This window comes from Nymphaea colorata, chromosome 7 (genome assembly GCF_008831285.2).
Source record: "Nymphaea colorata isolate Beijing-Zhang1983 chromosome 7, ASM883128v2, whole genome shotgun sequence".
NCBI lineage: Eukaryota > Viridiplantae > Streptophyta > Magnoliopsida > Nymphaeales > Nymphaeaceae > Nymphaea > Nymphaea colorata.
In genome coordinates, this window is record NC_045144.1 from 4,181,938 (window position 1) to 4,202,964 (window position 21,027).

General features: G+C 38.5%; 2 protein-coding genes across 4 annotated transcripts; one reads left to right on the forward strand and one right to left on the reverse strand.

The window, feature by feature from the left end:
- Positions 1 to 2,174: 2,174 nt before the first annotated feature.
- LOC116257877 (uncharacterized) lies at positions 2,175 to 7,051 on the reverse strand. The gene is made up of 6 exons (XM_031634889.2): positions 6,589 to 7,051; positions 6,343 to 6,396; positions 5,981 to 6,054; positions 4,768 to 4,885; positions 4,608 to 4,666; positions 2,175 to 2,463 (listed from the first exon to the last, which is right to left on the reverse strand). Exons 1-6 carry the CDS (start codon positions 6,721 to 6,723, stop codon positions 2,385 to 2,387), a joined length of 519 nt encoding a protein of 172 aa, XP_031490749.1. The 5' UTR covers positions 6,724 to 7,051; the 3' UTR covers positions 2,175 to 2,384.
- Positions 7,052 to 7,589: 538 nt separating this feature from the next.
- LOC116257878 (uncharacterized) lies at positions 7,590 to 20,339 on the forward strand. Of its 3 annotated transcripts, none has more exons than XM_031634891.2 (3): positions 7,590 to 7,921; positions 9,001 to 9,187; positions 20,045 to 20,339. In XM_031634891.2, the coding sequence occupies exons 1-3, from the start codon at positions 7,786 to 7,788 to the stop codon at positions 20,136 to 20,138; spliced, it is 417 nt and encodes a 138-aa protein (XP_031490751.1). In that variant the 5' UTR covers positions 7,590 to 7,785; the 3' UTR covers positions 20,139 to 20,339. The 3 variants fall into 3 exon arrangements, with proteins under 3 accessions (XP_031490751.1, XP_049934895.1, XP_031490752.1); XM_050078938.1 differs by lacking the exon at positions 20,045 to 20,339 and adding an exon at positions 19,805 to 19,947 and having other exon boundaries at positions 7,593 to 7,921; positions 9,001 to 9,175; XM_031634892.2 differs by having other exon boundaries at positions 7,602 to 7,921; positions 9,001 to 9,175.
- The last annotated feature ends 688 nt before the right edge of the window (positions 20,340 to 21,027 follow it).

A 21,027-nucleotide genomic window follows, 5' to 3' on the forward strand; every position in this document is an offset into this window, starting at 1 on the left:
GGTATAAGTTTTTTTTCATCTGAATTTGAATCAAGTCTAAATCTGAATATATGAATATTCGAAAAATCGAAAATGGTAAAAGGTATACTGATTCCGAATCCGATCCGTTGACATCCTTACAAACAATGCAAGAGGAGTTTGATGCTTGCTTAGCAATGGGGCATGGACTCTTAACCACCTCCACTTGGTCACAACATTGTCATCTATAAGTGGATTTTCAAAATCAAGTGGCACACAAATGGTATTAATGAAAGATATAAGGCTCGCCTCATTACTTTTGGTTACATTGACTACTTTGAGACTTTTAAGTCTGGAGATGAAACCTCCAACAATTCGGCTCACTCTCACCTTTGCCCTGTCATATAGGTGACCTATTTGACAATCTGATGTTCATAATATCTTTCTACATGACATACTGGATGAGGTTGTTTACATGACTCAAACCATGTTAATGAGTTCTTGAGTTTATTTTCTTTTTGCTGCTTGCAAAACTTGAATAGAGCAGCTGCAATAAGGTGCTTGACAAGGATAATTCTGACATTAGAATAAAAAACACAATGTCATGTTTGTAGCTTCTTCTTGATCTTCTCAACAAATAGGGTGACAAATAGCAGCCCCAACTAGCGTATCTGGAATGGTAGACCTGAGGCAGGTCCACAATTGAGCATTAGAAGAATGCTCCGGCCACCTCCGGTGTAACTTGATCAGAGTTACAAGAGTCGAAGAAAATTCACTAGGGTTTAGCTGAAAGCCAAAAACCAGTGAGAATGCCTACAGGAGGAATTGAAGGGGAAAAGGGGGGTGTGTATACGTGAGAGAGAGAAATAAATTGTATAGTCCTTCCATACCCCTGACAAGAGAGATTGTATAGTCCTTCCATACCCCTGACAAGAGAAGTAGAGCATGGCCAGTTCAATCAACTTAGTTGGCGCACTCAACAACATCAACCTATTAAGGTATGAAATGATGTAACAATTTGACCCTCACCTATTGAGTTCAGGCTCTTAGTTATGCAGATCCCAATCCACTTATAAGTCCTTGAAGTTTTCTAGTAATCTTCAATGAAATTCTAAACTTTTCACATAAATTGTTAAGATCTATCCCCTTAAGATACACACAGCTGAGTGTTGAATTGTGCTTTGATATCAATTGTAACAACTCGACCCATTCACACATTGAACATGCATTTTTAGTTTGGCAAATCCCAACCCATCGCTAACAACTTTGTATTTAATCTCAAAATGATAAGAAATGGGACAACAACTAACTAACCTCCTTATAAGCCCTTAAAGATTTCCAACTATCTACATACCTCTGCAGTGGGGTGTCACACCTAATCCCAAGGCTTATAGATTCCTATAGAATTATTAAAATAGGATGTCACCCACAAGCAGGTGAAATCAAGATATAAGAAATTTTATTGAACCTATTGAGTTCTTGGGATTCAAAATTTATCAAGGAAAATACATGGAAAACCTGGTAAGAACGCTGGCTTTGACCTCACCGTTGTTTGCTAGTAGTAGCGAGGGGTTCACTTGACATATCTAGCCATCCTCATTTTCAACGGTTGATAAGTGCTATCTCGCTCACACTCTCATATTTTCTCAAAAAAAAAAAAAAAATTGAAGTGGAAGACTGAATTTATATTAATTGTTGCAATGCATATGTCTTCATGAGCCCTAGCATAGCTGATTATGGGACACACATGTCTTCAGTTCAATTCCTATAAGTCTTGGACTGCAATCAGTAGAATGTGTGACACTCAAGTTAAAAGGTGTATCATAATACTACCCAAGCCCCGAAGCAACCTTAGACCTTGAAGGCATGGGCAAAAGGGCATAGCTTTTCACCTCTTTGAAACTAGAACTCTTAATTGGCAAATGTAGGGCATTTGTGAAATATGTTCCAAGTCATGAAACATACAACAATGCTACTTGAGTTCATGCCTCAAAGGTCACATTATGGTTGCATAATTTTGACAAAGTAGCAACACGGGCTAAGCTGCCATAGGTCAAAGATGCTGGTACTATGCAGCAGGCAGCCCGAGGTCCAAGCTCAAGGGTGTCTCCTTGAGCAAGCTAAAGCTATTCACGTAAGGGGTCAGTATGCAGAACCAAGGGATCTTTCCCCAGCTCTTAGGCAGGTTTAAGGTACAGGTTTCTCCTCTGAGCTCGTTTCATAAAGGAAATAATAGTGTTCCTTCTTATAACCAGGAAAAGAAAAGCATCCACCAGAAAAAATTCAAATGTGCAATTTTACATGCCTGGGTAAAATCTTACAAGAGATCCTCAATGCAGAGGAAATGATTGTATCATGATGCCAAAACCCTGCAGAAAAGATTTCAAAGCGCAAGTGCCCATTATCATGAACCTTGGAAACCAAATCTAGAATTCTGTGTCAAAGCAGGCCATCAAGACTTTGGAAACCATTGATCGTGCAAATGGAATGTAGCTCAAGCTATACCTGAAAGAGAAAAACATAACATTAAAATTTGCAGGAATTCAAAATTCAGATAGCTTCGTCTATATAATTGAAACCGAAACGAACCAATTGATGCAATTTGACATGCCCATGAAACTAATAGGCAACCAACCTGATCCTAGGTCCACATGAATCTCATGTGGCAAAAAATTATTAATACTAAGAATTAGGTATCAGAGTAGAACTTTCACAAAAAAAAAATCATAAAATACTCGTTTTTTACAGCCGTTTACACAATATATCTTGGTAAAATCACACCCATGCAACTATATGACGTGAAAATGCATCCTTACTACTAAAGCATTTTTGCCAATAAAAGCGAGACAATGCATCATGACATTCTTGTCTTGACCATGTCATCATAATGAATTTCTACTCAAATAAACGAGCACTAAAATTTGTTAGCCCAAGTTTATGGATACAACAAACATCTATTTAATGTTAGCTTGATTGGAGGGTAGACTTAGTCATCCCAATTATCATAAAATTCACTAGAGTCAACTGAACTTGGCCAATCTTTTTGCAACGCTATAAATGATGTCAACAACTCCATGTCAGAAGGGATTAGACATCAGCATGTTGATTTATGTAAAGGAGAAAATTTAGGTTGCAAATTGCCATGGGAGTTCCAGTTAGAAAGTAAAAGAGCAGATATGAGATTCTGAAATAGGTTTTAGGAAAACCAACAGGATGCTCCAACAAAATATGATTAAAAATATACCATGATTAAAAATATATACCTATACCTATTTTGTGGTTATAGTTGCCATTCAAAGGCACTTTGATATAGCGAATCCTAGGGTTAATTTCATTTAATAGACAGACCGAAGACACCTATTGGCCACACTCATTTGCTACAGAAGATGTACAAATCGGTTATGAGTTTGCAGAGAAGATAAAAAAGTGATAAAGGCTAATCTAGATAATGTCACTTTGATTCATCAGCTTTAATTTTACATGTTTTATCTGAGAGCCTAAAGCCCATGTAAAGAGAAAAAAGTAACCTTAAACGTTTTGTCTCAAAAAATGGAGCGTGTTTTCTGAAGAAAAGTTGATTTCCACTCTAGCATAGAGCCAGAATGCTATGTAACTTAGGTGTTTTTATTGTCAAATGCAGCCACATAACATGACTGATGGTGCAGAGTTACTGCAGGTATGGCATTTAACATGTAGTACACAATGTGCCTTGGGTTGGCTGCAGCTTGAGGTGTAATAAAAACACAATGGGTTGCAATCTGCATATAGTCAAATTTGTCCAAAAAATAACATCAGTGAAACATTAGTGACATCAATGAAACGTTCTACTTGTTTTACTTCTACTTATTTTATTTTTCCACCTCCCATTTACCTTTTTTCTTCCTTTACTTCTTCTTTTCCCTCTAACTAGTTGATTTCTTCTTTTATTCATGGATAAACAGGACAATACAACAATTTAATTAGATTATGTAACTATTTAAGGAAACTAATACCTTAAACCTAGAAACTATTTTCAAGGGTGTAACTACATGTACATGATGCAACTTACAGCACACCCCTGTATTTTACGGTATGACATGAGGTGTGCCTTATATTACACCTTCAAATTACAAAAAAGTGACAAGTAAAAGTTATCTCTTTTAGGTGTTTCAAGAACCCAATGAGTTAGTGGTATCCATTTAAATATTGGGATTTGGGAGTAATTTAGGCAGTCAATTTTAAATTTTAATTATTCCTAATGAAAACAAGCATATGGCAAGTAGTGTATACTCGTTATGTTGTTATGTTTGTGCAATTTATGTTTTTCATAAAGAACAATTTTCTTTTTTTTTTCTTATTTTATACTTTATTATTATTTTTTATATGTGATCTTTAATATCAAAATAACTGCAATCTTTTATGTTATGGTACATATCTAACTTGTCTGGCCATCTTGTACACGTAACATTGTGTCCTACAACATTGTTCAGAAGCATAATATTTCAAAAAATTTTGCACATCTAGGACCCCAACGAGAATATCTGATGAACCAGAGACAACCAGAAGCTTTCTGATTTGTTGGGCCCTGCTTATGCAATAAATAGTAAAACCTTTCCCATCATAATAGAAAGTCAGAGACCCAAAATGTCGAAGAAGGCACACCAACTTACCAAACTAGTGAACCGAATTCAAGGATGATAGCAAGAAGAGTCAAAAGCTTGCTCCGGACCTAGAGATAAGAGGAAGGGGGAACTGAGTACCACAGTTTTGATTAACCAAATATTGAGAAGTGGATTTGATAATAAAGACACATACATATTAAAGACTTACATAAAGAGCACATAACAGTGCAATGATGATGCTCCCAATATATACACCAGTTGCATACACACGCACTGGATCAACCATCAATCTCATTTGTCTTTTAGGGCCCATAAGAAAAGCTGTGCTGTCATAGAAAAGACTCCAATATCAGCACATAGATGAACAGATGCACAAGGCATACATATATGTACACACAATATTCAGAAAACATCAAAGGCAGTGATATTCTGGAGAAGGTAAAGACAGATGAAAATTTTCCTAGTTTCAATGTGCTGTGTTTTTTTTCAACTCAGTACCTTTTTCTTCTCATTCGCGCAGTTTATAAAGGTACTTAAATTGTGATACTATTTTCCCAAAAGAATAACTTAACAGTCTGCCACAAGCATTTTCTTGGACAAAAATGTCTGTTCATGACATTATAAGAATGATCCAGGCCCTAAGACAAATATGTTGATAAAACTCAAACAATGGTGGATTAAGAAAAAGTGACATGACGGCAGGTTCAACTTCAAATGGACCACATAATTTTTTTTTGTAAAAATAATTATATTACTCATCTGTTCCCTGGGAATAAGGCTCCACCAAGGATTAACTTCATGCAAGTTAAGGTTAAAATAGCAGAAAAGGCTACAATTTACTTCTAAGTTCTAAAGTGTAAAGAACAGAATTGACATGTATGTCCAGCACAAGGTTGCTTCCAATCCCGATCACCTTCTCCTTACATTAAAAAGTAGAAAATATGTCACCAATGATAACAGAAAAAAAAAATCTAAAGGAGAAAAGGAAAGAACTACAGTTTTTGTTAACGATCCCCATAAATAGTCTGACTCATGTAAGACTAGCTTAACACAAGCCCACCACATGCAGTAAACTAAAAGATAGATGAACAAGGATTTCAATAATGGTAAATGGAGAATGTGTTCTCATGATTTATATCACAAAGTAGGGTGAGAGACAGACTTTCTGTACTCCGTCCAAATGATGAATATAATATAGGAGCTAACAAACAAAACCTAACTGAAAATGTTGACTCATAGAAGAACCCCCTAAACTCAACAGATTAAAATTGCAACAATGACCTAGAATTGAGCACAAATTTCCAGAAGACTGACAATTTGCGCACAGCAAGAGCAAATTTGCAAATGTAGTTATAGCACAACATCCAGATGCATCGAGTAACACTTCCAAGCATTTGAGGAGAAAGAAGGAAACAACAGACCTGCCAAGTGCAAGCAGATTTCCTAAAGTGAACATCGTAGCAAACTTGATGGGATTCAAAAACACAATCATCGACTGCAATTGGAAAATGGAAACATCAAAATTTATAAACGCAAGAATTAGTAGCATACTTCGAGAATTCAGTAAGTAAGGCCATTTCTTAACCATGATATTGACACTCTTAATAGTCTGTTGATCAATTAAAACTGGTACCAGGCATTCGTGGCACAGTACCAAGGGACCAAATTATCTGAATTTCTGTTGCTACACAATTCACTTGCAATAGTTTGACCAGAAAATCTTCACGAAAGACAAAATGGACGTGAGCAAATCACAGCCAAATAAATTTAGATTAACTCTTACCAGAAGTGTACATGCTACACCAGCGACGAAGCAAACAGCAAATCCATAAAGCCTCTGACGCATCAAATGACACATGAAAAAAGAAAAGCAGAAATAATAAAATGCAATTGAACGGCATCACAAAAGCCACTCAAATATCTTCAATTACAGACTAATTTCATCTAAGAGAAGAGACATGAATACTGAGTCCCCAAATGAAGAAAGGAATTGAGGAATGCAGAGCAAAACGGGGATCCCCAGGAGGACCTGTTTGGTGGAGAGGGTGCAATTCCTGTTGAAATCCTCTATGAGGGACGCGTTAGCTTCCTGAGCCTCGGGATCCTCCACCTCCATCCCTATCAGTGTCTTCACCCTCGACATAGCCTCGTTCACCCTCTCCATTTGTCTCTTCGTCTCCCACTCACCCCCTTCTAAGCCTTACTATTTCTCCCTCCTCCTTCTCCCCTTCCCGCCTCAAGCTCTTCTAATGAACTACACAGGTCACTCGCAGTGGAATGGGGAGGTCACCAAGTGGTGACTGCCATTCTTGGATTTTCTTCTTCTCTCTTCTTTCGTCAGAGGAGCTCCGGAGTCTGGATCTGCCGCAGCGGAGAACAGCCACGTTCGAAAGGCACTTCCAGGGGTTTGTCACTGTCCCATGTATCGTGTCCGTCCGAGTCGACTCGAAGAGACGACTCTGATCGGAGTTGCCAAAGACTCAAAGCACCGTTGGATCATAGACGAGGTTGGGTAGGCGCATAAACTGTGACCAACACGGCGACGCGATGCCGCCCATGTCGTTTTGATTGTCGATGCAAACGAAGGACGTTTGATTAATACGGATTTAATGGTAATAACAGATGTCAGATCTATATTTTTGAGGTCTAAACAACTTCCCTCCTCTCTTCTTAAGTCTATGTTTTTTATAGTATAGTGTAAATTTGAAATCCACTTTAGAAGATGATGGTGTTAAAACTAACGAATTCAGTTATTATTAATAAGAAACGATCCGTGGAAAATCAAACGCAACCTAACCTTAGAGTGATGTGTGAGATTCACGGTATTTTTGTGGATCTCAGATCAGATCCACGATTTAGTTTGTTGTTCGACACCTCTCCTCCTTGTTTTAGTCGGATTTCAAATCCAATCGACATTTTTAACGTTATATCATGAATCAGATGAGTCAGATCCATATTGGAAGTGACACCCACAGTTTGATAAAACTATAGATTTCAATTATCCAAGATTTCAGATACCCTCAAATCTGAAATCCGTAGGAAATCTTAATTGGGGCCTGGAAAACCAGACGGAAATGGTTAAACAAACGGTTAGATGAAGTAGTCCTTTGGCGAGGCAGGGTTGCGGTCCACCTTGGGGCCTGGAAGTCGTCTGGAACTTCTGCAGTTCGTTTTGTAAATGCTGGGAAAAAGAGTCGTCTGAATACTCTCTCTCTCAAGCTGCAGGATGGACAGTGACGAGAACAACAAGGGATTGCTGTGGAAACTTCCTGTGGTTAAATCCAGGCATCTCGGGAAGCTTGGCCCTGGTTTTGGGTATGGAGCTGGCTGTGGCGTCGGCCTAGGGATCGGTCTCCTCGGAGGTCTCTCTCTTTCTCGCTTCTCTCTGCGTGTGTGTGTGTGTGTGTGTGTGTGTGTGCGTGCGTGCGTATGTGCGTGTGTTTAAGGGTCTAGTTTTCAGCATTATCTTTGGTTTTATTAGGGAGTCTTATTTGGATTCTCTCTTATCAGCTGGTTTCCGTGCACTCTACCGAGTTTGCTTTCTATTGGCACCTTATTGAGATGGGTTTCTTGGAAGTCATGTTCGCGAGGAAAAGATGATCTTGAGGGATTCTGAAACTTCAGAATTTTTGATGGCTTTGATGTTTTTATGAAATTTCTTTTTTGGCTTTCCAGTGAATGCTTCGTAATTCCGTTGCCCTTATGGTAGGTAGCTTCATTTGTTCGGTTTGTCGTGGCATTGTGCTTTACTTGAAAGAACAACCCATCCTTTTTTTGTTACTTTTATTGCCTTAAGAGCTTTGCCCGAAAAGAAGTATACGTTGGTTGTTGACTTTTGAGTTAATCATGTTTTGCCTGGAGAACGAATTTTATGATAAACAAATAGGCTCTATTCTAGCACCATGCATTAGCAAATATTCAAGGTCTCAAAACCCAATGGACTTTGGGGTACATAATTCAATTTTGCAGATTCCGCAGAAGTGACCTCTTGAGTAATCGAAAATGGCTGCCCCGGGGCGGCCAAAAGGGTCCTCAATGCAGCTTTGTTCCGGCCCCAACAGCAGTTGGGCAATGGGCATTGCTATGGGCTACCCTGTCGCCTCGTGGAGCCTTATTGATAGAAGATCTTCACTGGAAGGAGATAGCCGTGGCAGGTGTTGTGAAAGCAGGCCTGCCCTGGTTTTGCCCCTGCGTTCGACCTTCCTTTGAGGGCTGTTTGATGGAGGAGTCAAGCATGCTTCTGGAATTTCTCATGGAAGTTATTAAACATTGTCATTTTATGCAAGTAATTGGATGAACGATGCATGATTTAAATCTGAAAATTGAAAGCGGAAAAGGCACAAGGTGATTTAATGGTTGTCCTATTGATATTTTCTCAGTTGTTCTTTTTCTTTATTTTAGAATATTTGTGAAGATTTTGTTTTGCTTTCATGGTGTTTAGGTGCAGGATTGGGTTTTGGAATACCTGGCTTACAGTTTGGGTTTGGAGTTGGTGCTGGATGTGGGATTGGCATAGGCTTTGGCTATGGTGTTGGAAGAGGCATTGCTTATGATGAAAATCGTCGATACACAAATGTTGGGAAGCTATTGAACACTCAGAAAGATTTTCTGGACCAGTATGTAATTCAGTTATGTGGATTATGTTCTTTTTAGTTTAGTATCATGCTAATTGTCTTTACTCTTTACTTGTGTTCCGTCTTCCTTGTTACTTGTTGTACCTACATTTTGTTTGTGGAACAGTGTTTCTTGACCTTTATAAATACGGGAATGAGTCCAGGGTGGATACATGTCCACCTTGACCTCAAAATATATATGACTAGGCACGGCCCACATTGACTCAACACCCATTTGCTGAATATTGGTTGCTGATTATAGCTTCCTTTTGCTTTCAAATGGACAGATGACACATTTGAATGCTGCTTAAAATGTTGAAGAATGTGTAAAATATACATTTAAGTTAGTTTCTGGTCAATTATTGCCTCATCACAAATTTGAATACTTCTGATGAATGGAAAAATTTCATCTGGTGCAGTTTAAGGCAAAAATAAATGCATATAATCTCATTAGGGGTCAATAAATTATGATTCTTCTTTTTGTTTAAGTCACTTCACTACTCCGATGGAGATATGATCAGACTAATGTAATAAACAGACTGAATACCATCAGATATCAAAAGCAGACTGAGATGATCATGATAGTCAAAGAGATGTTTTTCCTCTTCAAGCTCAATTAAGCAGGTTAAAGTAACCTGCAGAAATCTGTACAATTGACATGTCTTAACCTCCTGCTTTCTGAGTCCAGACTAGGAATGGATGCACTTGGACTTGGGTCTCAGAGGATAGAGCCTACCTGGTGTCGCTGTTTCTGGTTCTTCCTTTAAACATAACTGCAACGGGTGATGATGGATTAATTTCTTGGATTTGTGAGATGGATGCATGTGGTGATGTACTCCTGAAGCTAATACACCATGCTGCTTTTGTTTCAATGTATAAAACGAAAACAAAAGCAGGTGGTTGGATTGATAAAGTAACGCTATTTGCAAGATGCATGCAAAAATTGGGGTATACTATTGTAGTTTCCGTGTTTTATTTGTCCCTGTCATCTTGGCCTTGCCTTTCAACTAATTGCACAACAGTGGCATTTATTTCAATTTGATGTCAAAACTGCTGTTCTACAAAGAGATTTGAAGCTATTACTTCAGGTTTTGTTGGTGACTTTGCAGCCTCCATTGGGCTCTCTATGTTCTAAACAGGCTATTAAGCCTTTCTTTTAGAGATTTAGGGGATTAGCTCCATCTTGATTCTGGGTATGGTTCTTCCAATCTGGTGGAGCTTGTATTTCTATTTCAAGAACTTGTGCCATTATTGCTTTAAATGACAATATGTTCATCATTAATGGCTACGCTTGTAGCAACTGACATTGACTTAGTAAGAGCTTAGATATTTAGTTCTGTTATGGACTTAGGGGCAGTTCTATTTTGGTAATGAAGTTTACTTTTATCATGATATATGTTGTTGATTTGGTATCCACAAGCTTACACTCGTTCAAAACAAGAAGTTGGTTATACCAAATTGAAAGTATTGCGACAGTATCACAATATTTTTGCTATATCTTTTTCAAACGTTTTCTTAATATATTTTAAACTTTTTGGTTTCTTTTAACATTTTAATAATTATTTTAAAATTGTTATCAATGTTTCTGTAAGAAAAATAATAAAGGAACTTAATTTCATTGTATTCTCCATTTTTTTTGTATATATTTTAATTATTTTTAGTTCCCAGAATTTTCCTGAGAAAAAAACTTTTTGATTAATATCTGAAAAAAACCTGGCTAATAAAAATCGAAGAGACATATTTGTGCTATGGTTCAAAGTTCAAACGATTTATGAATTTCTTTGAACTCAACTATTTCTGCATGATGCTGCCATTTTGAACATGTATTGTGCAATAGAAATGCTCTTGCATGGGGAAAGGCTAAAAAGTGATTGGAATGTCATCATATGACAATCCAATTAGACGAGTACTTTTTTTTTCTTTTTTTTTTGGCTGGGGTGCTTAGTTTGAAGCATCTCTTTGACTTACCTTTCTTCTCTGAATTAGCAGACATTTGCCATCCATGGTCTTGCTATCTTGTCTTTTGGTACTAGCAACTTGAAGTTATCTAACACAGACAACTCAGGCATTGGTGTGGGTCCAGGCATGCTGGTGGCTAGCGATTGGCTTGGGTATCGCAATAACAATTTGCTTTTTTCTTATTAAATAATTGACAAAATCATAGGTTGTTAATTGTGGTCATTTTTGTTGTTCCGGAAAATGCCGCACCCGGTTCTGACATAGCATTGAGGGGATATGTCCATCTATCCTTAATGTGGTTTCACAATTTCACAGTATTATTCCCAAACCAACTAAAAAATCTACAAACGAAAGAATCTACTATCATTTGTAAAAAGCAAATTACCATGTGTCGTACTACAAAGTACAAAGTACAAACACATTGTTATAATATATTACAAAGCTACTAGAACATTATCAACTTTATAGATTTATAATTAACATAGCATTTACAGAGTACATTGTTCCCATTATATTGCACATATACTGCATTGTATACTATGATCAATATATTAGTCCAAGTGTACTAAGAAATGTAGCATTATATTGTATGTGTTCATAAACTAAAATACTGAAATGATCTCATTAGCAAGTATAAAATCATTTAACGGATACATTTATGCAATGTTTTTTTCTAAAGTTAACGTCCTTAATTTATGATATGCAATAATTAATTATATACACTTTCATCTTTAGACTTAAACTAACTAAAAGTTCTAGCCAGACCCCTGCCCAAAACTCACATGAGAGAGGGAGAGAAAAGTAGAGAGACAGCAATTGTATGGGAGGTTGAATTTTTTAAGCACATGGAATTTTCCTTTCTAGATGATTTATGTTTGTGTGACTATTAAATTTATAATTACAGACAGGCACAAGCAAAGAGAGGCATCTGCGAAGCCAACTAAATGGATTAGCACCTGAGAATGCACTATGAATGAATGGAGATTTGATATTTACATGTAACAATATGTAAACTTTAAGGATTTGTTGTGGTACACAATTTGATGAAAATTGTCCCGCCAAAAAAAAATGATAGATTCATGCGGATCTGGTGCTATTGAAATTGACCTCTATTTACTGTCTGCCACTTGGCTTTAGAATTAGTTCACAGTTTAGTACAAATTCAATTTGTTGACAGGCCTACTGTTATCTAATGAAACCCATGCATGCAACTTGATGTTAGATTTGGATTTGGTATGTAGTCAAGTCAACCTGCTGGATGCTGTTGGCTGTTATTTTTGTTAGCAAAAAGTGGTGGTTTGAGGACTTACCTATGTTCTATTTGATGACAATTGAGGATCTATAAATGTAACAGTGTTGCAGACCTAGAAATAGTGAATTCTCAAACGACATCTAAAGATTCAGTCATAACTTATAAGCGAAAATACACTTAAGATTTTGATATTATTAAAAATAACACACCTAAAGTTTTCCGTGGTTAGTCAACAAGGACCAAAAGGTTATTATTTGTCAAGTTTGCTGTTAAGTGGGTCTTTCAATAGTAGATGAGGAATGATGTAACACAAGTTGCTGACTCTTTACAAAGTTTACAACTTATAAGCATGAAAGAGGGGAACTTGTGAACAGAAACTAATTTGAGGGCATTCTGGCTATGTTAACTGATTGGTTCACCTACGTTTAAGGTAGCCAAGTTAAACTGATAAAATGTGCTTTTCTGTTGATGGTGTGAAAACTTAGGGATATATAAACATTAGGTGTGATTTTTCTGTTATTGCCAAAACTTTAAATGTGCTTCTGACATTCCCTGTAGAAGGCTCACATTGCTGTTGTTCCTGTATGGAAAAGAAAAACATCTCCTTTATCCATCAACGAAGTCTCTATGTTGCTTTGTCTTTGTGGCAAGGGACACTGTTAGCCTGCGGCTAGCAGAGGAGGTTAACTCATGCACTCCACATTTGTGAAAGCCCAGCCTCCGCCTTAAGGACTGATATTTCATTCATAATTAGGGTTAACTCCCTTAAGAACTTATATACGCAGTTTCAAGTATTACGGGTTGGGTTATTATCTCTTACTATGCACCCGATCCATATGGCCTAACAAGACAGACTCCATACGGGGCAGACTCTGCCACTGCTGACCTGACCATATTGACCCACTATTTGACTTAACTCAGATGCCTAACAACACTCTCCCCTTACACAACACCTTGTCCTCAAGGTGTGAGGTCAGAAAATCGAGACTGTATATCTTCTGCAGGCTCCCAGGTTGCCAGTAGATCTTCATAAGTGTTCCATTCAATAAGCCATTCAGTTTGGAGCTGCCCCTCCTTTTCGCACTCCTTGAGTACGCAGGGCTGCACCCCCCCCTTTTTTCGCACTCATTGAGTACCCAGCCTGCAATAAGGGTACAGTGCTGCTGGTTCAGCTCATATAGGTGCTGCATTCACTTCTTCTGTAGTTGGGAAACTGAAACAGGGCTTCAACTTAGAAATATAGAACATGTAGAAATATGCAATGGAAGAGAGAAACAGAGAAGAAACACACGATATACGTGGAAAACCTCAAGAAGAGGTGAAAAACCACGGAGAAGCTCTAACCTAGGGGCAAAACCGCAACCCTAGGAGAGAGAAAATATATTCCACTTAATCAACACATTTACAATAAGTGGAGATTATATAAGGGAGAGGTAGAGAGCCCGCCTAGGGTATCGAGCCAGCCTCGGTACCCGTGCCCATGGGACCGGGTCCATATCCGGACCCGGTTCCATATTACAAGATATTCTAACACTCCCCCTCAAGCTTGGCATACATGTCGAACATGCCAAGCTTGCTAACATTCTTCTCAAATTGATATGTACATAAGGCTTTGGTTAAAACATCTGCAACTTGATCTTCAGACTTCATATACGGCAGAATCAATTCCTTTGAATCTATGCGTTCCCGTATGAAATGGCGATCTATCTCCACATGTTTGGTTCTGTCATGAAAGACTGGATTATTAGCTAGGTTAATCGCAGACTTGTTGTCACAATACATCTTCATCTTTTCTTCCATTTCAACCCCAATATCTGCTAGAAGAATCTTTAGCCATAACATTTCTCTAACTCCCATAGCAACTGCCATGTATTCAGCCTCAGCACTGGATCTAAAACAGACTTCCTGCCTTTTACTCCTCCACACCACCAGGTTACCTCCCAGAAAGATATAGTACCGTGTGGTGGACCTCCTAGTATCTGTGCACCATGCCCAATCGGCGTCAGAGTATCCTTCAATATTCAGTTGGTCCTGCTGAGTGTGCAGTAATCCTTTTCCTGGATCATTCTTTAGGTACCCCAACACTCTCTCTGCACTCTTCCAGTGACAATCAGTAGGAGCATGCATAAACTGACTCAACACATTTACAACATAAGTAATATCAGGGCGAGTAAGAGTAATATAAATAAGCTTACCAACCAGCTTCTGATATCTTCCTTTTCCTTCCTCATCCAGGATGTTACCAGTTTTGATACTTATTTTTGTACCTGACTCCATTGGGGTTAGAAAAGGCCTGCATCCCAGTTTACCTGTCTCCTTTAGAAGATCCAGAGTGTACTTCCTTTGGTTCATAACAAGTCTTGTTTCTGATCGAGCAATCTCTATCCCCAAAAAGTACTTTAGTTTACCCAGATCTTTCAGATCAAATTCAGCAGCTAACCTCTCCTTCATCTCCTTTTTCTCTTCTTCATCGTCACCTGTGACAATCATATCATCAACATATACAAGAAGAAGACTCACCAGACCATTTCTCTGCTTAATGAATAGGGTGTGATCACCATTTTCCTGTTTGTATCCATTAGTCTTCATCACTATCCTCAGTCTTTCAAACCATACTCTAGGAGACTGCTTTAGTCCATACAAGGCTTTCTTGAGATGACAACATTTTCCGCTTTGGGCATATCCAGGAGGCATGCTCATATAAACCTCTTCTTCTAAATGGCCGTTCAAGAATGCATTCTTGACATCAAGCTGGTCCATGCTCCACTTCTTTTGCACAGCAAGTGCTAAAATAACTCTCACGGTTTTCAGTTTAGCAACAGGGGCTAAAGTTTCAAGATAATCAATACCATATTTTTGACTGAACCCCTTTGCAACAAGGCGAGCCTTATACCGTTCCACCGTACCATCAGGTTTGTACTTCACACTAAACACCCACTTAGAACCAACTAAATGAGTGCCCTTGGGAATATCAACTACTTCCCACGTGCTGTTCTTTGCCAAGGCATTCATCTCCTCTGTCATGGCCTGTAGCCATTTAGGTTCCTTTCTGGCATCTTCCACACACTTGGGAATCACAGACTTAGACAAGGATGTAATAAAGCATTTTTAATCCTTACTAAGTTTCGCATAAGAACAAAAATCTGAATAGGATGAGAAGTACATGACCTGGTTCCCTTGTGGAAGGCTATGGGAAGCTCTTCATCTATTGGACTTGGGTCATCCGGGGAACTCACAGGATTGGGATTGGTTACATCAACATCTTCAACCACATCTGTCTTCTTTCTGGTGTACACCTGGCCGAACAGATGATCACGGGCTGTGGGCTAATCATCCATAGAGTTCCCTCCCACATGGCTATCGATATCACCTCTGACTGTCTCTGCCACACTGTGACGAACCTTGTACTCCAAAAAATCCATAAACTGAATCAGCTGATCTGAGGAATACTCTTCTACACTGTTCCCTATACACTCTCCCTGAAGAGGATTCACAGGAAAATACGCCTCATGTTCATGAAAGGTAACATCTCGAGAGACATAAATCTTGGATGTAGTAGGGTCAAGACACTTATATCCCTTCTGAGTTGAAGAATACCCCAAGAAGACAGCTTTGACAGACCGAGGATCAAGTTTCTTAAGGGTTGGATTATGGTCACCACCCGAGGAGTAAGAGGCCAAGGGTTCTGAGTGGGCCCAAGGACAGAGTAGGGAGAACGACCATTCAACACACGAGTAGGCATACGGTTAATCAGATGGACACTAGTGAGAAGAGCATCACCCCAGATGGGCACTAGTGAGAAGAGCATCACCCCAGTAGCGCTTAGGAACATGCTTATGGAACATAATGGCACTGGTGACATCTAATAAATGGCGATTTTTACGTTCGACCACGCCATTTTGAGGAGGTGAGTAACTACATGATGTCTTATGAACAATACCCTTGCTCCTCAAGAAGTCATCTAAAGATTGGGAGACATACTCTCGGGCATTATCAGTGCGGAAAGCTTGAACAGAGGTCTGAAATTAAGTCTCAACAAAAGCAACAAAATTTTTGACAATGATGGGAACTTCACTACGTTCTTTCAACAGGTACACGAACGTACAACGGGAGTAGTCATCAATAAGAGTCATAAAATAATGAAAACTACGACAAGTGGGTACTCCCGAAGGACCCCAGACATCAGAGTGAACTAAAGCAAACGGACGAGTGGTTTTATTGAAAGAAACAGGGTACGAAGCCCTGACATGTTTAGCCAACTGACAAACTTCACATGTGAAAGATTCAATAGAAACAGAAGTAAAAAGCCTTGGAAACAACTTCTTGATCAACTGGAACGGGAAATGCCCAAGACGCTCGTGCCATCGCATAATGGTAGACCTGTCTTCCACGCCTGACAACTGTCCACTAGTGGCTGAAATCAAGGCAGACGCAACTTGCACGGGCAGTCTATAGAGTCCATCAATAACCGAACCAATCCCAATCTTCTTCCCCGTCACCAAGTCCTGCAGGGAACAATGATCAGCAGAAAAGATTAGATTACAATTGAGTTCTCTGGTAATACTGCTGACAAATAACAAGTTCACAGGGATATTGGGAACATGAAGAGCATTATGAAGATGATATTTATTCAACAAGGACAAACTCCCTTTTCCAGCCACAGAAATAGATCCCTTGTCATATGATGCGTAGCGCCACTGTCAACAATCCATTCACCAAGAGAGGGATTACCTTGATCGCTTGTGGCAACAAGAGCTTGAGCTAACTTAGCTCCCTCGGACGTGGACGTTTCCTCTTGCGTAGTAGATAGCCGGCTGATATAAGCTTGCAATTCCTCAATTCCTTGCTGAAATGTTTATAACTTTATATGTTGAAACTTGGTCTATAGCAGCTGTAGTATAAGGCAGTTTATGAAACATACGATGTTCTGTTTCGGTGTTGGTTATGTTATGGATTTACAGAATTATGGTGGTTGAGTCTAATTGGGTTTTGGGTCTATCCTATACCAGACAGTTGACCTGTTTCAGTGGTAGATTTAAAATTTATCTCTGTGCAGAACCATGGGTTTGCAAAGAATTGAGCTGCTCAGGTCTGGCCTTGTTTGTGCCACTCTGACCAAGTTAGGAGTTAGGACCCATCAAGCCACATCCATTTTTGTTTAGAGGCCTGAACTTTACCCTGGCCATTCTAGTAATTCTGGAGTTGTCTTTTTTTTGAAAGCCAATATTAAATATTTTCTTTTAACCACCATCTTATATTGTACTTCATAAGCTTGATTCAGCTGGATCTGTTTGAAAGGTCTCGCTATGCCATAGCTGCTGGGTTAAACTGGGGATTGGAGTAATTGTGAACATCTATGTCACACAGGTATTGCTTTATGGAGCAGTACCTGTATCATAAAGGTACGATACTGGTGTGGGTACCAGTATGCCCGTGGGTATGTATCCGTATCCGTTTCTTTTGGACTCGGTCATCATTGACCAAGTCAATTTCTGTCCAAAACTTAAGGTTTTTTTTTTTAGCAGTACCTCTATCATAACCGTGTGCCATGATTTTAGCTAGTGTCCTTAGATGTCTTTGTATGTGTGCATGGTATGCAGTTATGCATCCATGGACCTTTTACTTTTGAATAGGATAAACAGTCTTTCCTTTTCATCCTTTTCTGGTTCTTTCAGATTCAATGTTCGGTGTTTTTTTATGTCATAGGGATGTGCTCTCATATGTACGTATCATTCTTCTAGTGACTTGTTTCTCTGTTCCATATATCTGTTCCCTTCCTTCCATTCTTCAATTTGGGTGGTAACTAGTTGTTTTTGGGGGTTAATTTGCTGGTTTTCTTTTTACCTCTTTGGGTTTAGCAATATTAGAAAATCATCTCGACACATGTAAGTCAAGTCAATGTTGAAGAACACAATTTGAGAGCTTATGGGTGAACTTCTATTTGTTGTGCTCAAGGACTGCAGAAGCTAAAACTAGTTGTCATTTCATTGTTGTACCAAATATACCTGTGAATTTATAGTTTCATGAAAATACAACTTTCTTATGTGCTGGGAAAAATCACTCTCATTTGTCAATTTTTCTCTGGAGGGCTGCAGACTTCCTGTACATCACGCTTTGGGCAAATTTTTGTGGTGAATTTGTTGCTTTATACCGGTGTTACCCGTATCATATCGTATAGGTTTGAAAAACCTATACGATCAAACCTGTACGAACCTATACGATCAAACCTATACGATATGCCTGCGATACACGATACACTTGTGTATTATTGTATCTTGCTTGCCCGTATCGTGCAATACGTATCGTATAGGTTACAGGGGTCATATCGTACGATACAACCGATACACCCCTGTATAGTATGATATGGGGATAACATGAATTTTTTGTATTTTTTACAAAAGAACCTCTCGCTTCCTCTTTCTAAACATGTTTAAAAGTTGTGAGAAGAGGAAGTTTTGCTAGTTTTTCTACAAAAATTGCCCATTTATGTGATAAATCATTGATTTAGAGGAGAACTCACCTGTGGAGAAGAAGGTTTACTCATGGCCTCATGGGGACGATGTGACCTTGAGTGATGATAATCATGATATATTATATGTTGTGAACTTGTAATATCATCTAAAACACTTTAAAGTTCAAACATTAAAGTTGTGATAGTCGTTTATTATGTTATGATGAATTTCTTATTTCTCATTTGTAATTGTGTTGTTAATATGTTATGGCTTATGAATGATGTGATGAGTTTTTTTATATAGAACACATTTTTTTCCAAACTTTCTTTGTTTTTCCTGATTTTACTGATTTTTTCTAATTTTTTTCTCTATCTTTTCTATTTTTTAAAAATTTTTATGAATTAAAAAATTAATTTATGATACACTAAGCTACGTTTACGGTATGTTACGATACAGTGTATAGGTCGGCCCAATCGATACACGTTATGGTACGCCTTTTATAACATTGCTTTATACAATATCCCTCTCTCTCTCTCTCTCTCTGGCCTACGCACACACACACACAAACAGACACATGCTCTCCTATGTATCTCCAGACAGTGCAGATGCAGTAAAAAAAAACTTGTTGGATGTGGTGAGCACCCCAAGTCTATTTTGTCCATAACTAAACTCAGTCAACTTTTACCACTTCATGTTTGGTGCGAAAAAAGGAAGGAATTTTCTTTTTAAACCTATTTTTGTGTCTCTAGTTATCTTGTAAACAAATTGTAACTTTAGTAATACAAGCATTCGTCGTTATTTCACCTTTTGTGTTTCATTAGTCGTTGCAAATATGTGGTCGTTTGTAAATTCAGGCTCTTTCTATTCAAATTAGGCAGTGTTGTTGTGCTTTGTTGATTAGCAATTGCTAAAAGCCGATCAGCAATTTGTTTAGAACTGAGTAAATTATGACCTTTTCTCTGTCTACAGCTTGTTCATATACGTGAGTGTGTATATGCGCACATTGCACTCAAGCTTTTCAAAATGACTCCTCACCTATGACTGCACCCATATGACACACAGATGCACAAGCTCCATGAAGGAAAGTCATAAATTGCTCAGTTTCGTTCAATATATTTGGTCAGTCTACAAATTGCCTACTGATGCCACTTTGATGACAGGTTGGTTGATGTTGAATGCCTTAACTAATCCAAGCAATCTTTGTTGTAGGGATCAAATTGGAGCATTGGTTGATCAAGTGGTATTAACCACAAAAAAGCTTGTCGCTGCTAGTTCAAGGGAAATTGACAAATGGAGAAGATGAATACTTCTAGAGCAAGTCGCTTCAACGTAGCTCTATCTCGTAGTCGGTAGTGCTGTTTTTATTGCTTTCACTAAACCTTCTTGGAAGGTATCTCAAAGACACATGTAGGCTGCAAACGATACACATTGGTCAACATGAAATGATATCAGTGGTCATGCGATATAAATATATTACTTGAAAGGAAAAGAATGGTTCAGTACAGTACGGGGCCCTTTGCCAATGTGTTTGCTGGAAAAAAGTTAATAATGTGCTCCTAAACAAGGAGGGAATTTAATACAACTACAAGGCCCTGAATCAAGTCCTAGAACTGCCATCTGTTGCTTGAGCATTCCTACAGTGTGAAGGCTTGGTGGTTGGGGCTCACCTTCATTCCTATAGTTGTCGCTCGTAAGTTGCTTTGACCATATAGACATATTTGACATAGTTCATTGAGTAACTAGCTTTTGGATAGTGATTCTGAATCAGAACTTACGGCCTTTTGGGTGATAAAAAAAAAGAGTCGCTTGTCTTTCCATTCATTCATAAAACTCGCTACCGGCAGGAGCAGCACTGCACGGGGAAGGGTCACTTCTGCAAGTTGGACATATGGAACAGATTCGTATGCTTAGAGAACAACGTAAGTGGTGAAGAATTGCTTCGCATGTACCTGTCCTTTTTTTTTAATGAGTGCCACTCCCTTGAAAGAATAAGAAGATAAAAGAAGGTAGAAATGCTGGCACCGATACTGTGCGGGACCGCGAGTGTAAATTTGTAAGCGTTCTATATAGAAACATTACTCTTGCGAAGCAGATTAATGTGGTGCACCTTACGGGTTACCTGGTGCAACTGAGCCAGTTTAGAGTTTTATATAGATTAAAAAATAGATCTCTTCTTAAAATGATTGGTCTGA

Bases quoted from the DNA above. Each gene is read 5' to 3' on its own strand.
- LOC116257877 (XM_031634889.2), bottom strand. From the start codon at position 6,723: ATGGAGAGGGTGAACGAGGCTATGTCGAGGGTGAAGACACTGATAGGG. The intron at 6,055-6,342 runs GTAAGAGTTAAT...TTCCAATTGCAG, and splicing joins GTGTAGCATGTACACTTCTG to TCGATGATTGTGTTTTTGAA. The intron at 4,667-4,767 runs GTAAGTCTTTAA...TCTTATCTCTAG, and splicing joins CACTGTTATGTGCTCTTTAT to GTCCGGAGCAAGCTTTTGAC.
- LOC116257878 (XM_031634891.2), top strand. From the start codon at position 7,786: ATGGACAGTGACGAGAACAACAAGGGATTGCTGTGGAAACTTCCTGTG. The intron at 7,922-9,000 runs GTCTCTCTCTTT...CATGGTGTTTAG, and splicing joins AGGGATCGGTCTCCTCGGAG to GTGCAGGATTGGGTTTTGGA. The intron at 9,188-20,044 runs GTTATGTGGATT...TCTTTGTTGTAG, and splicing joins CTGGACCAGTATGTAATTCA to GGATCAAATTGGAGCATTGG.